Here is a 17441-nt window from a genome sequence, read left to right on the forward strand (position 1 = left end):
TTCGTCTATGAATCCAGAATGTGACGTGCCCAAAACAACACAAAAACATTGTATATTGTTTTCTACATCGATATTAGGAATCATTATTACAATGTAAAGAGCAATAATCCATAGTAATGATTTTTGCCATAATATTGCAGCTATTGAGCTCCTGTTTTTACATGTATAATTTAGATATACAATTTTACATATACAATTCTATGTTATTGAAAACAGTTTAAATTATTAATTCAAGTAATTGGGTACATTTAAGTATTTCACATAAAAGACTGCATATGCTTTTATAATCAGGTGATTATACAAATTTCCCTCACAAATTTAAAAAAATGCCCCTGGAAATCAATTCCAGAAGGCAAATATTGCCCCTTAAATGGAAAAGTTCATTTCTGACCCTGGTTAAGAGCTGATTTAAATTATTATTATTATTTTTTAATCGTGCTATTGAGTTGTCGCTGACTGTATATAAAAACAAAGGAACAGCACAAGCAGTGAATAATTGGTTATAATTTAAGAACTGATATATTATGACTAAGTTGTTTTAATTACTCACTTAGTGAAAAACAAGTCAGTATAGTCATCATCTTTCATTTAGGTCTTCCTAGAGATGAATTTAAAACTATTAGGATCTAACTAAGCTAGGTCATTCTGACACAAACAGATTAATGCAAGCAACTCTAGAAAGAACAGTGATTTGATGGAGAAAAAAAAATGCAGTGGTGAAATCATAAACGAAATTGCTATTAAGAAATAAGTTCAACATGAGACCAGTCTTACCTCCGTAAGGGTCATCTTTCGAACTCCGCTGGACCCTTTAAATGTTGGAGGGAGGGAGAGAGAAAGAAAAACAAAAACAATATGCATTAAAGGTGAGGACACAAAAATACAATATTAACTTCATAATTCCTGCTGTTTTGCTCCTACCTGAAGCCAGCCTAATTTTACTAGACAATTCAAGACTTAATAGCCAACTTTTCATTTAGGTAGCCCATCGACTAGTCATTTTTAATTATACACTATAGTTCAAAAGTTTGAAATCATGAGTAAGAATCATGAATCACAAACTGTTTTCAATATAATACTAAGAAAGCTTCCTTGAGTCCCAAATCAGCATATTAGAATGTTTCTGAAGGGTCATGTGACACTGAAGACTTAAATAATGCCTGCTGTAAATGTATTTTAAATTGTTAGAATTTTTCACAACATTACTGTTTTTTACAGTATTATTTTATTAAACAATTGCAGCCTTGGAAAATACCGGTAGTGCTTTTAAATGACTAATCGCAATAAATTGCATCCAAAATAAGTTTTTGATTACATAATATTTGTGTACTGTGCATATTTATTATGCATATATAAACACACACACATACAGTATATATTTATATTATATACAGGTGCTGGTCATATAATCAGAATATCTTCAAAAAGTTGATTTATTTCACTAATTCCATTCAAGAAGCGAAACTAGTATAATGAATACAATCATTCCACACAGACTGATATATATTTCAAGTGTTTATTTCTTTTAATTTTGATGATTATAACTGACAACTAATGAAAACCCCAATTCAGTTTCTCAGAAAATTTGAATATTGTGAAAAGGTTCAGTGTTGAAGACACCTGGTGCCACACTCTAATCAGCTAAAAACACCTGCAAAGGCCTTTAAATGGTGTCTCAGTCTAGTTCTGTAGGCTACACAATCATGGGGAAGACTGCTGATTTGACAGTTGTCCAAAAGACGACCACTGACACCTTGCACAAGGAGGGCAAGACACAAAAGGTCATTGAAAAAGAGGCTGGATGTTCACAGAGCTCTGTGTCCAAGCACATTAACAGAGAGGCAAAAGGAAGGAAAAGATGTTGTAGAAAAAAAAAGAAAGTGCACAAGCAATAGGGATAACCACACCCTGGAGAGAATTGTGAAACAAAACCCATTCAAAAAGTGTCAAAGCTACTGGAACCTGGTTTAAGGACCATGGTATCCCTGTTCTTAATTGCAAACTCACCTGACCTTAAAAAAAATAGAAAATCTATGGGGTATTGTGAAGAGGAAGATGCAATATGCCAGACCCAACAATGCAGAAGAGCTGAAGGCCACTATCAGAGCAACCTGGGCTCTCATAACAACTGAGCAGTGCCAAAAAACTCCATGCCACGCCGCATTGTTTCTAAAAATCCTTTCTTTGTATTGGTCTTAAGTAATATTCTAATTTTCTGAGATACTGAATTTCTGGTTTTCATTAGTTGTCAGTTATAATCATCAAAATTAAAAGAAATAAACACTTAAAATATATCAGTCTGTGTGGAATGAATGTATACATTATACAAGTTTCAGGAATTAGTGAAATAAATCAACTTTTTGAAGATATTCTAATTATATGACCAGCACCTGTATATATACACATATATATTTTTTGGTGTGTGTATGTATACACATACATGTGTATTTCTATACACATAATAAATACACACATATATTATGTAAACAAAAACTTTTATTTTCATGTGATTACTTGTTTGACAGAACTAGTAGTTTTGTATATCCTTTAATATTGAAAGTTTGAAACCTAGAAAATGTTTCAGTTCTCACATTCAGAATTTGCCTGTCATCTCTAGGGCTGCTCGATTTTGGCAAAAATCAGAATCACTATTATTTTGGTCAATATTGTAATCACGACACGACTATTTAAACGATTATTACGGGCCAAAACTCTATATAGTGATTAATTTAAAGGTAGCAATACAGGGAGAAAAAATATTGCTTTAAAAAAAATACTGAATATTTGTATGCAAATCTAAGTAGTCTAAAAATACTACAGAAATTGTATGTAATTATTTGAATGTAAATAAATCTGTAATAGTTAAACATGCTTTGTTTCTTATTAAAACTACAAACGTCCTTCATTCAAGAGCAGTGAGTGAATTTTCTCTTTTTATTTTTACGTTTTATTCATATTAGGGATGGGGCCGATCCGATCCAGTATCGGTATCGGGTTCCGATACCAGCTTAATTAATGGATCGGAAATTTCCGATCCAACCTAGAGAAATTTCCGATCCAGAGTTATGTCTACGTACAGTGCTGTCTGCTGAAATGACTTCACAAGTGATCCCGGGCTAGGTGACGTGTCTGTGCTCCAATGAGACACTGAGAGAGATGACATGCCTCCTTTCAGGAAATCTTCAGTTTGCAGGTAGCAGTTTAGCATTGAGCGTCATACATGTCCGCTGTGTGGAAATACTTTACGGTCGGAAACGCCGCAAAGACAGCAACGTGCAATGTTTGCAAAGCCGTTGTTCCGAGAGGTGGCACCTCGTGGATTTATTTAGTAGATTAACTGTTAAATATTACCCATCATAGAGTAAAAGTTTATAATTTGTAGACTTCGTGCGTGTTATTTTCTGTTTTTAACGTTGCCGCACACACCTGAAGCGAGCACGCGCACAGAGAGAGAGAGAGAGAGAGAGAGAGAGACGTGATTCAAACTGCGCGATTCACAGACTGATTACTCTTTAACGTCTCTTGAACAGAAACATTCATACAAAGTTATGTTTAAATACCCGTTGTTTTATTCTGGTAACACCGTCGGTTATGTCTTCAGTGAACCGAAACAGCTGAGAAGGAGATTAGGCCTTAAAGAGACAGCATCCTATAAATACCTGCAGTGAGAAGCACTAGTTATTTATCAATGAATTATTAAATTTCTGCACCTGAATACTAGTATTATTGATTTTATTAGTAACTTTATGTTGTATTCATCTACACTTGTCATTTGTGTTAGTGTTCTTGTTTTGTTACTTATTATATTAGTTCAGCTAGTTTTTGCTGTGGATTAGAAGTACTTAAAGTAAGCATTCAGTAATTAATAAACAACAAACTTTTTTTGTTTTGTTTGTTTTTTGCTGATCCGAAAAGTGCACTTATTGCACTTTTATTCAAAATGTTTAACATTTGAAAACCTTATTTTGTTGCTGCTACACAAGCAAGAATTTACTGAATTTATGTTGATCAGATGCACATTGTTCTATTTATAGTGTGAATATTTATTTTTTATTTCAAATATTTGAAAACCTTTTTGTTTTATGCAACAAGAGTGTATATTGCACTAGTATCTAGTAACCCTGTCTTGAAATTTAAATAAATATCAATTTAAACCCTTAAAGTTGCATATTTGTTTTCAGGATGGGATTTCTGCCATTTTCTAACCTCATACTTACCTCAAGTTGCTTTTTGGGAGATACTTAGACTTGCTTGTAGAGAAGTTTGTTACAGCCTCATAAAATCAACAATAATGATAATAGTCATAGTGATATAAAAGCAAATAGAGCTCTGGTATCGGAATAGTATCGGTATCGGCAGATATCCAAATTCAGGTATCGGAATCGGATCGGAAGTGAAAAAATGTGGATCGGTGCATCCCTAATTCATATTAGGCACAGAGACGGCAGAAGGAATATTATGTGTTGCCGCTGTACCACACGGGTAGCCTGGAAAAATCCAGACCCTAATCTATTAAGATTAAGGGTCTGGGATCGAGCAATGAAAACTGCCTAACTCGAGGGGCGGCACCAAGCATGCATTTGAAACTCTAACTGCACGCAATTGGATAACGCCACGACCAATCACAACAATACACGCTTAGCTACCAGCAGAGCTAAATGATGTTTCATTAACAAAGTTCGGGAGAAGCGCGTCAGATGCTTAGCGTAAACATCACAAGTCAATCAGCGCCATAGGTTTAAATACAGCTGACTCACCTCAATTCACTCGATGGTTTATCAGTAAACCTCCACCACCCCATCTCATCACTCCGAGTTCTCGCTACTCCTATTGGGGGGTAACATACTCTGGGTTCGGGCCACTCCCGAGCTCGGAGCCCTTCACCGGACAGCACGCCAAACAAGCACTACTATTCTCCGGCTAATTATATGTAAGCGTGAACTCGTGAACTGATAGATTAAACTCTTGCCGTATCCAGTCGGCAAAACAGCAAAAACGTCCTTCTTGCAAAGGAACGATTCGAGTTTTCGGTTTTCTGTTCCTCTTTTATATGGAAAGCCAAGTCTAACTCGTTCATTGTAGCGGCCAAAGCCGTTTCAAACAACTTCTTGTTCATCTGTAGCGACAGCGATCTTTCAAAGTTTACTATATGATTCGGACGTCGCAGTGCTGTCATAATCAGCTTAGCTCGCCTCTGGCCCGCCTACATCAGATACACCGATTTGATTGGTTCCCACAATTGCTTACGTATTGCAGTAACCTGCATCATTGCTCGATGCCAGAGTGTCTTGCAGAGACAATTCAAATTGTGCTCTCGCGAGACCTCTGGATTTCCAGGGTACCACACGGGTCCAATATACTGTTGCACACATATTTTCATTCTCAACTGTTTATGGTCATTTAAGACATAACTCTTGTCAGTTTACATGAATATTCACCAAGCGCCTCATTTTGAAATGTTGCGTGTATTTGAACGTTTAGGCGCACCCTGAGCTAAAAGATACCTTTAAATGTCCGTGTTCTGCTCCGTCTAGGAGTGCATTCACAGAACAGCGCAAGTTTTCTTATGCGCTATTAAAAACACAACATGGAAAAAACATTAATAAATCAAGCACGTCCCGTTTTATGAAAGTAACGTTACATGATTTAGCTGATTTGCATGTGAAATTAGGCTTTTATGGAGGAGCGAAAGCGCACCAGTGGAAAGGGGGCGGAATGGGGCGCAATAATCGTCTCATTTCGATTACTGCATTTTCATGATCGTTTGAAGGAGAAATCGAAACCAAATTTCGATTAATTGTACAGCCCTAGTCATCTCTAGAAAAACAAGCTAAAGTTCTTACAACCTGACAATGTCACAAGGGGCAAAATCTGCCATGGCACCAGGGGTGCCAGACAATCAGCAGACTGTCACAGCAGATGCTTCACACATCACTCAATAAACAACACAGGACAGGATCACAGTCTAAAATGACTGGAAGCCGCAAATACATATTTTTATAATGGCAATGTGTGGCAAGAGATAGGTCTTGCTTTTTTGCATTGATTGAGAATGATCGCATGTCTTCAGGCGAGACAGTTATACAACAAAGCTTGTCTGCCTGTCGTCAAAACAAACAGACTGAGACGGACCAGCATATCGACTTCAACTCTGCCAAGAGGTTGATATTATTACACACAATCAAGATTAGACTCCAGCCTACAGAAATAGTAACTGTATTTTCTGTGAAGACACACTAGATCTGACATATCACATGAGGCAATGACATAAAAGTGGCTATGATAAAGAAAAACTGCGGTTGGAAAAAAATCTTTGTAGTATCTCAATAAGAAAAATATTGTGGTGTAGAAAGGTGATTTTTTTAATATTATGAAATATTCACTCCTAAATGTCATTTTCAGGGAGTCACATCACATGATATTTTACAAAATCAATAAGCCTTACCTTTTTTAGATTTCCCAAATATTAATAAGCAGTAAGTAGTTTTATTAAAAAATATATAGTTGTATCACCAAAATTATATGATCTTTTAGTAACTCACCTTAAATTAAAAGGACAAAAAATTGTCAAATTTAAGATTACAACAAAGGCTGCACCAGATTATAAAGTTATAAATTGTTTTATAATATCAGACAAACTCTTAAAGCACATGTTCTTTGCCTCATGAATGGGTGGAAAAACATTGCTGTGATATCATGATCATCTCTTTGGTACAGATGAGACATATTTGCCATTGCTGATAGGTTTACGTAACTACATAAAAAATGCATTGAAGGTAATTCACCCATTTTCTCATGCTTTCCCAGACGACCGCTGAAAATTCTTGCAGTAACCAATAGCAACAGCTATTTTAAGTTGGTGTTAGTGAGGACAGATAAAGGTTATTTCAATGGCCAGCAGATCAAGATATGTGAAAGGACTTGTGATGTTGTCACACAAGTTAAGTTTGAACAATATGAGAGATGTTTAAAAGAGACAGCATACCTTGCCATCTCACTATGACGCAGGCCTATATGCATAAATGTGTGTATGCAACAAAAGTTACTCTCGAAAACATGATGATTGACACCACTTTAAGAATAGCAACTTTTTGACGTCTCACGTGTTTGGTATCCTCTATTTTTCAGCAAAATAATATTACAGCGACCAAAGACTCGTTACGTTTGCCCATTTTAACTAAAGCACCATTTACAGTACTGTCATGTTTTATATGGATGTTTGCTTTACAGAATGTGTTCGAATGGTCCACTTATTATAAGCATCTTTAGACTGCAAGTGTATTATAGGCTTGCTATTATTTGCCATTTTTAAAAGCAAGATCTGGCAACACTACGTCAAGAAATACCTCCTTCCTTGTAATTTCTTAAATCACAACTCTTAAGCTTTTACGTCATTTACAACTACACTGTAAAAAATTTGCTGTAGTTCTGCAGCTGGTTGCCAGTAACTTACTGTAGATTTTTAATTTATGTTATTTACTGGCAACAGTTTGTTCAAAGTTAAATGAACATTAAACATTAACAAGTCTTTGTCTTTACAGAATAAAACTATAAAATAACAACCTACTGCAAAGCATTCTGGGAACCAGAAACCTTCATCAACCTTTTTCTGTTTTTTTCCTTCAGATTTTGGTTCCCAGAATGCTTTGCATGAGGCTGTTATTTTAGTTTTATTCTGTAAAGATAAAGACTTGTTAATGTTTAATGTTCAATTAACTTTGAACAAACTGTTGCCAGTAAATAGCATACATTTAAATCTACAGTAATTTACTGGCAACCAGCTGCCAGTAATACTGTAATTTCTACAGATTTTGTTTGAAAAATTTCCGCAAATGCGGTTGGCACTATCTGCACTTTCCGGGAGTCAATTCGGTTGTCTCCCACATGAATTACTGAACTGTGTGTGTACAGAACAGGATTAGGAGAAGGAGAAGGAGAAGTTCACCTCCAGAACAAAAAAAATTACACAATGTAACCCCCTTGTCATCCAAGATGTTCATGTCTTTCTTTCTTCAGTCATGAAGAAATTACGTTTTTGACGAAAACATTTCAGGAATTTTCTCCATGTAGTGGACTTCTATGGTGCCCCTGAGGTAGATCTTCCAAAATGCAGTTTTAACACTGCACAATGAGTACGAAATGATCGCACGTTAAAAAATAAATACAACCTCACGTTATGTCAATCGACTTTACACACTGCCTCCGAACTTTCGTCCGTCATAAAACATTTGGATCAGGTTCGATTTTCTGCGTTTTCGCATCCGTAACAAGCATTTTGATAGGAAAGGATGACGAATGTGAGAAAACCGAGAAAAAAAAAAAAAAACGCATGGAAAATTTCAGACTCAGTGTGCAATGACCTTAAAAGCAGCTTTAAGAGGGCTCTAAACGATCCCAGCCGAGGAAGAAGGGGCTTATCTAGCGAAACGATCAATCAATTTGGAAACAAACTGACAATATACTTTTTAACCTTAAATGCTTGTCTTGTCTATGTCTGCATTAACAGTTTTTTTCCGGTTCAAGGCTGTTAGGCTATGTCGAAAAGCTCAGTGTTTACAAAATGAACATGAAAGATCATCAAACGCCCTTTACAAAAAAGGATAAAAAAGCAATGTAGGATGATTTCGAAGTTGAAGAAGAAAACGAGATGGGAGTTAAAGAGACCAGACGAGCATTTGAGGTTATAAAGTACATAAATTGTCAATTTGTTTTGAAAATTACTGATCGTTTCACTAGGGATTGCTTAGAGCCATTTGAAGCTGCATTTAAACTGCATTTTGGAAGTTCAAACTTGGGGGCACCATTGAAGTCCACTACATGAGGAGAAATCCTGAAATGTTTTTTTCTTTATGACTGAAGAAAGAAAGACATGAACATCTTGGATGACAAGGGGGCGAGTACATTATCCGTAAATATTTGTTCTGGAAGTGAACTTCTCCTTTAAGCATAAAAAGGTGAACTGACAACCAAATTTAGATGTAGTGTGCTCATGGCCACTGCAGCTAAATTTGGTTATCATGGTGTCAGTTCTGTTCCGTACACACACAAAATGAGAAATTTGGGGATTCACTATCATATTTTAATTTGGTTGCCACTGCTAAAAGACATGTACTTGGCCTACACACTCTTATCCAGTGTTGCTATGTACAGGAACTGTGATATATTTACTTGTTCCCACAGATTGCTGGACCCTTTCATCATCAGTCTGAAATTTCTATTCCTATTTCCATCTGCCTTAATTACACAAACAGATGAGTCACAGTGCAGCTTTCACTTTCATTACTTTCCACCGATCCCCTAGTCATCAAGCTTAAATCGCCACAGCAAACGAGACCATGCAAGAGACAAGCCATTTTGGTTAATTGGCACTCAGAGTCTCTAAATCACACAGCACAACAGAGCCATGCATGTACCTCTCCGAGAGGCCAACAGCCTCCAAAACGGAGTCCTCAGATCTGTAGGGTAAAAGAGTTATTTTAATGAGACCAAACTGTCAGCACTAAGACCTGTGTGAGCCAAAATTACCTCTCTGAGTGGTTGAGAAACTGAATGGATGTTTATTTGGATAGGTGTTTGCTGATTCTTGTGGATGGGTGTGGGTTTGTTGTTTGTTTGGGTGTTGGTTTGAATGGAGTTTGTTTGTTTGTTTGTATATGTATGGGTGAGTATTTGACATTTGTTGTTTGTTTGAATGGGTATTTGTTTGGATGGGTGAGTGTTTGTTTGAATGTTTGAATTGGTGGGTGTTTGTTTGGATGTTGGTTTGTATGTATGGGTGAGTGTTTGATGTTTGGGTGTTTATTGTGTGTTTGAATAGGTGTTTGTTTGGATGGGTGGGTGTTTGTTTGTTTGGATGTTCATTTGTATGTATGGGTGAGTGTTTGATGTTTGTTTGGGTGTTTGCTTGGATGAGTGAGTGTTGGATGTTTGTTTGGATGTTCATTTGTATGTATGGTGAGTGTTTGATGTTTGTTTGGGTGTTTGTTTGAATGAGTGAGTGTTGGATGTTTGTTTGGGTGTTTGTTTGAATGAGTGAGTGTTTGATGTTTGTTTGGGTGTTTGTTTGAATGTTTGTTTGGATGGGTGGCTGTTTGATGTTTGGATGTTCATTTGTATGTATGGGTGAGTGTTTGAATGTTTGTTTGGATGGGTGGCTGTTTGATGTTTGGATGTTCATTTGTATGTATGGGTGAGTGTTTGATGTTTGTTTGGGTGTTTGCTTGGATGAGTGAGTGTTGGATGTTTGTTTGGATGTTCGTTTGTATGTATGGGTGAGTGTTTGATGTTTGTTTGGGTGTTTGTTTGAATAAGTGAGTGTTGGATGTTTGTTTGAATGAGTGAGTGTTTGATGTTTGTTTGGGTGTTTGTTTGAATGTTTGTTTGGATGGGTGGCTGTTTGATGTTTGGATGTTCATTTGTATGTATGGGTGAGTGTTTGATGTTTGTTTGGGTGTTTGCTTGGATGAGTGAGTGTTGGATGTTTGTTTGGATGTTCATTTGTATGTATGGGTGAGTGTTTGATGTTTGTTTGGGTGTTTGTTTGAATGAGTGAGTGTTGGATGTTTGTTTGAATGAGTGAGTGTTTGATGTTTGTTTGGGTGTTTGTTTGAATGTTTGTTTGGATGGGTGGCTGTTTGATGTTTGGATGTTCATTTGTATGTATGGGTGAATGTTTGATGTTTGTTTGGGTGTTTGCTTGGATGAGTGAGTGTTGGATGTTTGTTTGGATGTTCATTTGTATGTATGGGTGAGTGTTTGATGTTTGTTTGAATGAGTGAGTGTTGGATGTTTGTTTGAATGAGTGAGTGTTTGATGTTTGTTTGGGTGTTTGTTTGAATGAGTGAGTGTTTGATGTTTGTTTGGGTGTTTGTTTGAATGAGTGAGTGTTTGATGTTTGTTTGGGTGTTTGTTTGAATGTTTGTTTGGATGGGTGGCTGTTTGATGTTTGGGTGTTGTTTGTTTGGATAGGTGAGTGTATGATGTTTGAATGGGTGTATGGGTGGGTGGGTGTCTGTTTGGATGTTCAGTTGTATATGGGTGAGTGTTTGATGTTTGAATGGGTGTTTGGATGGGTGGGTGTTTGATGTTTGTTTGTTTGGATGGGTGGGTGTTTGTTTGGATGTTAATTTGTATGTATGGGTGAGTTATGTTTAAATGGGTGTTTGGAAGGGTGGGTGTTTGATGTTTGTTTGGATGGGTGGGTGGGTGTTTGTTTGTTTGGATGTTAATTTGTATGTATGGGTGAGTGTTTGATGTTTGAATGGGTGGGTGTTTGTTTAGATGTTCATTTGTATGTATGGATGAGTGATTGATTTTTGTTTGGGTGTTTGTTTGAATGTATGGATGGGTGGCTGTTTGATGTTTGTTTGGGTGTTTGTTTGAATGAGTGAGTGTTGGATGTTTGTTTGGGTGTTTGTTTGAATGTTTGTTTGGATGGGTGGCTGTTTGATGTTTGGGTGTTGTTTGTTTGGACAGGTGAGTGTTTGATGTTTGAATGGGTGGGTGTTTGTTTGGATGTTAAATTGTATGTATGGGTGAGTGATGTTTAAATGGATGTTTGGATGGGTGGGTGTTTGATGTTTGTTTGGATGGGTGGGTGAGTGTTTGTTTGTTTGGATGTTCATTTGTATGTATGGGTGAGTGTTTGATGTTTGAATGGGTGTTTGGATGGGTGGGTGTTTGTTTGGATGTTCATTTGTATGTATGGGTGAGTGTTTGATGTTTGTTTGGGTGTTTGTTTGAATGTATGGATGGGTGGCTGTTTGATGTTTGGGTGTTGTTTGTTCAAATTAGTGAGTGTTTGATTTTTGTTTGGATGGGTGGGTGTTTGTATGTATGTATGTATGTACGTACGTACGTACGTACGTACATATGAGTGTTGTTTGTTTGGGTCTTTATGATGTGGGAATTGGTTTGTTGGTTTGTTTGTGTGGGTCTTTATGACATGGAAATTGGTTTGTTTGTTTGATTGGATGGATGTTGGTTTGTCTCATTTGTCTGAGTGTTTGTTTGGACGTGTGGGTATTTGTCTGTTTGAATGGGTGGGTGTTGGTTTTTTGGTTTGTATTTGGATGGATGGATGGGATGGATGGGGACAATAAGGAAGAAGGGGAAAATGGACAGATGGATGAGTGTGTAGTGGAAGAATGGAATGATGGACAGGTGGGTGGATGGATACACAGATTGATGAATGGGTAGGCTACATGGCTAGGTGAATAGGCAGTTGAGTACAAGGATGAATGAATGAGTTGATAAACAAAGGGACAGATGAATGGTTTAGATTGAAATTTAGATTGTCTCATAGTAATGACACATTTAACAGATTACAGAGAACTGTTAAACAGCATAACCTAAAATTAAAGCATAATTATAAATGTATCATTTACCTCATCAAAACACAGTTTTAACAAAGTCTGGCTTTGTTTGGCATTACATCCTTAAACCACAAAGCAAGTGAAATGACCAGTAAGAGAGAACACATGGCTCATCTTTTGAGCTAGTCTAGCTTAATAGATTCATTTTCTCTCAAGAGTGGTAGGGAGCAAATCTTGTACCTCAAGCACATGGAAACAAACATAGATTTGAGGTCATGAATTGTGGTGTGGATGTGCTGTCTGTGAGATGGGTTTTGAGGTTTAGATGTTCACCAGTCTGTCCCATTTCATCTGGCTGAGCGAGCGGGTTTCTGTCCCATTTTCACATTTATATTTAGAGCACAAAAACAGCCTAGGCCATCATCAAGACTGTGTGCGTGTCTCTGAGAGCACTAAAAATACTTCCAATAGAGTGCTAACTATGTCCTAATGTGGGTTACCCACACAAAATGCCATGATATTCTGAGCCAACAGACAAAACCACCCAAATAATGACCACCTAATTGACTTCAGCACCTCAGACTGCTCAAGTAAATCTCCACTTCATTTCCCAAGGGATGCTATTTTTACTTAGTGGTCAATGAAGACAGACAGAGAGTCGAAGAGAATAACCACTCGCAGGACAAACACTGTTAATACCATTTACATCCCAATAGCCAATTAGCTAATGCACAAAGAGAAAGAGTTTGAAGTGTCAGAGGGGTGAATACATTATGACTTTGTCATGCGTTTTGTTACAAACAGTTGAAATAGATTATAGCATTCTCATACACTGTCAGTGTAATAAATATTTAGAATACATGTTTGCTGTGGCTTAATCAGAAAACTGTTAACTGTTAACTTAAAAACCTGTTTACATACATTCCTGCAAACCTTCACGAAGCACAAACATGCCAAATGAAACATTTTCTCACACAACTGAGGAAACTCCTTAGCTCTTGGTCAAAGTTAAATTGCTGTTTACTGTCACAGTTACATAACCCCAATTCATACAAACGTAATTTGGCTTATATGTATACCACAAATTATATCATTAAATGAGAAAACTAATTTAATTTTTTTAATTTTTAATTTGATTAAATAACATGGGTGCGCCTGTGGAAAGTACTAGAATACAGGGGCAAACATAGTGTAAACCTGACCTGGTTAGTTTTAAATTTTAACATGCTAAATGTTAAAGTCGCTTTTATCGCTGTCTTATTAAACAATGTGTTAACATTATATATATCATGTCATTTCTCATGACATTTACAATAAATTATTAAAGACTGAACGTTACAAAATAAAGAACTACTCAAAAACTGAAGATCTCTGGCCAGTTTCGATACATTTGATTAAACGCTAACATCTCTTATTTAAAAACAAATATGTAATTTTCTAAACAAACAAAAAAATATAAATAAAGTGAGAAATTAGCGTGCTGAGCTGTTGTTAAAACTCAACATTTATAGAGAAAAAAAAAAAGCAGTAAGTCCAAAACAAACTAATTTAATAGAAAAACAAGCAAACGAATTCTTACCTGAACTACATTTGTTAATTAATATAAGTTAAAGTTACTTAATATTAGCTCTGTTGTTTGATATGGATGGGCTAATTAGCTTATAGCATGTTAGCCACTAATCCACATCATCGATCTGGATTATTTCAGGAAAACCTTACCATTATATATCAACTAAATTCAATAAAATTCACATACACATATCTAATACGTTACATATGTATTATATTTACTAACTATCAGCTTTAATGGATGAAATGTATTTTGTTGTTATTGAACAAAAGGCTTGACTCAAGCCAGTAAACACATTGAATCAATCCAGCGCTAGGAAAAACAGTGGATCCATGGCAACAGATCAACATTAAAACACCTAAAACACACATGACTCAATATCACTATAAAAAACATAATGGTTTAATTTACCTGGAGGGGCGGATAAGCCCGTGTCGGGTGGACCGGCGGACGCCATTTTGATTCGGGTTTACTGGACCCGATCCCTGACCGGAACCAGACAGACAGACTAGTGTCCGGTTCCGCCTGGACTGACTCTCTGGCACTCTTTACTGTCACCGACCTATCCCGAGATTATGAGAACTAATCATTTAATAATACAAAAAGCGTTTCTAACAACTGTCTACACAAACTATTATTAGATATTACGAAGATCAAATTATTTATAATCCAAATAACATATAATATCCACAGTTTATATGTGCATATATTGGCTACTGACAACAGTCTTGCCTTGTCAACGTCCCATTCGTTTGTGAAACAAACTGGCCAAGCCTTTATGTACAGTGCTAAAAATAACAAAACTGTTCACTGAACAGATAACATCTTGGACAGGTTGAGCATGCACGACATTTTAAGTCATTGCACAATGAGGCAAAAATATGGTTTTAATTTAAAATAATATATAAAAATACATGTTATTTAAAAGTAAAAAGAGACAACTCCCTGCTGAAAAAAAAACAAACAAACAAAAAAACACGATGGTTGGCTGGTCTTAGCTGGTTTAAACTGATCAAGCTGGTCTCCCAAATCTTTTTATGTCAAGCTGTTTATGCCTGAACGCGCGAAATGGAAGAAAAACATAATTTTTTTTATTATAGTTTATTATAGTTGACTCTTGTCTGAATGTATGTTTTTATGTGTTCACTATGTATGTATGTATGTATGTATGTATGTATGTATGTATGTATGTATCTATGTATGTATCTATCTATCTATCTATCTATCTATCTATCTATCTATCTATCTATCTATCTATCTATCTATCTATCTATCTATCTATCTATCTATCTATCTATCGTGTATTATTTGTGCTTGAGCACATAAATGATGTTGCCTGAGGACAACTTAGAATCACACAAGACTTTTTGTTTATTATATTTTTGTTTATATATCTTATTATTTAATATCATTTGTTAGATTTGTGGAAACAGAGAGGAAACAGTGTAAAAACATTTTGAACTGTCCAAGTAGTTCTTCTTTTATGTAATCTTATTAATCTGTAAGACATCTGGCAAGAAAACTGCATAAAAGACATACAGTTGAGGTCAAAATTTACATCCCCCTTTCAGAATCTGCAAAATGTTCATTATTTTACCAAAATAAGAAGGATATTTTCACATAAAAGATGTGGTGGATCAGAGGTAAATAATGATATAAATACTGTTCAGTTTTTTGCACAGACCAATCGTTTTGTACCTTAAGACATCAATGTGTCTTCACGAGCCGCAGGGTTTAATTTGGTTTTGTATGTGTATGTTTTTTTACTCTCAAAGATTTGGTTCCCATTGACTGCCATTATATTATTGACAGACTGCAAATCTTTGTTTGTGTTCTACTGAAGAAACAAAGTCACCTAAATCTTGGATGCCCTGGGGGTAAGCAGATAAACATCAAATTTTCATTTTTGGGTGAACCATCCATTTAATACTGTGTTGTTACCTGAATGATCCACAGCTCTCTCTCTGTGTGTGTGTGTGTGTGTGTGTGTGTGTGTGTGTGTGTGTGTGTGTGTGTGTGTGTGTGTGTGTGTGTGTGTGTGTGTGTGTATGTGTGTACCTGGTATTCATCACGTTGTGGGGACCAAATGTCCCCACAAGGATAGGAATACCAGTAGATTTTGACCTTGTGGGGACATTTCTCAGGTCCCCATGAGGAAACAGACTCATAAATCATGCACAATGAGTTTTTTTGATGAAGTAAAAGTGTGCACAATCTCCTGTGAGGGCTAGGTTTAGGTGTAGGGTAGGTGTAGGGCGATAGAAAGTACGGTTTGTACAGTATGAAAACCATTACGCCTATGGAATGTCCCCATAAAACATGTAAACCCAACATGTGTGTGTGTGTGTGTGTGTGTGTGTGTGTGTGTGTGTGTGTGTGTGTGTGTGTGTGTGTGTGTGTGTGTGTGTGTGTGTGTGTGTGTGTGTGTGTGTGTGTGTGTTTTAGTGATAGTTGTTCATGAGTCCTTTTTCAGAAAAATCCTTCAGGTCTCACAAATTATTTGGTTTTCCAGCATTTTTATGTATTTGAACCCTTTCCAACAATGACTGTATGATTTTGAGATCAATCTTTTCACACTGAGGACAACTGAGGGACTCATATGCAACTATGACAGAAGGTTCAAACGCTCAAAAATGCTCCAGAAGGAAAAACAATGCATTAAGAGCCGGGGGTCAAAACTTTTGCACAGAATGAAGATGTGTACATTTTTCTTATTTTGCCTAAATATCATATTTTTTCATTTAGTACTGCCCTTCAGAGGCTACAGAAGATATTTACATGTTTCCCAGAAGACAAAATAAGTTAAATTTACCCTGATCTTCAGATGTAAAAAGTTTTTACCCCCGGCTCTTAATGCTGAAAAAAAAAAATGCAAAGAATTTGTGGGACCTGAAGGATTTTTTTTTTTTTTGAAGAAAAGCGGTCAGTTTACTGATCAGAACAAACAAGGGACTCATGAACAACTATCTCTAAACAAAAAAAAGCTGTGGATTATTCAGGTAACAACACTGTATTAAGAATCAAGGGGATGTAAACATTTAAACAGGGTCATTTTTATAAATTCAACTATTATTTACTCTTGTGGACTATATGTTGAGCATGCATGACATTTTAAGTCATTGCACAATGGGGGGAAAATATGGTTTTAATTTAAAATAATATATAAAAATACATGTTATTTAAAAGTAAAAAGAGACAACTCCCTGCTGAAAAAAACACTGTACGATGGTTGGCTGGTCTTAGCTGGTTTAAGCTGATCAAGCTGGTCTCCCAAATCTGTTTATGTCAAGCTGTTTATGCCTGAATGCGCGAAATGGAAGAAAAACACAATTTTTTTTTATTATAGTTTATTATAGTTGACTCTTGTCTGAATGTATGTTTTTTATGTGTTCACTATCTATCTATCTATCTATCTATCTATCTATCTATCTATCTATCTATCTATCTATCTATCTATCTATCTATCTATCTATCTATCTATCTATCTATCTATCTATCGTGTATTATTTGTGCTTGTGCACGATGTTGCCTGAGGACAACTTGGAATCACACAAGAC

The 17441-nt window shown here is 36.2% G+C and overlaps 1 protein-coding gene across 1 annotated transcript in view; it reads right to left on the bottom strand.

Moving 5' to 3' along the window:
* pip5k1ab (phosphatidylinositol-4-phosphate 5-kinase, type I, alpha, b) overlaps window positions 1-14416 on the bottom strand; it is a 37749-nt gene extending 23333 nt beyond the window's left edge. The window contains exons 1-2 of the mRNA XM_073846845.1: window positions 14296-14416; window positions 775-809 (exon numbers count right to left, since the gene is read on the bottom strand). Coding sequence (XP_073702946.1) covers window positions 775-809; window positions 14296-14341 — 81 coding nt within the window. The 5' untranslated portion in view covers window positions 14342-14416. The remainder of the gene's footprint in view (window positions 1-774; window positions 810-14295) is intronic.
* Window positions 14417-17441: the final 3025 nt, after the last annotated feature.

Source organism: Garra rufa, chromosome 9 (assembly GCF_049309525.1).
Source record: "Garra rufa chromosome 9, GarRuf1.0, whole genome shotgun sequence".
NCBI classification, from domain to species: Eukaryota; Metazoa; Chordata; class Actinopteri; order Cypriniformes; family Cyprinidae; genus Garra; species Garra rufa.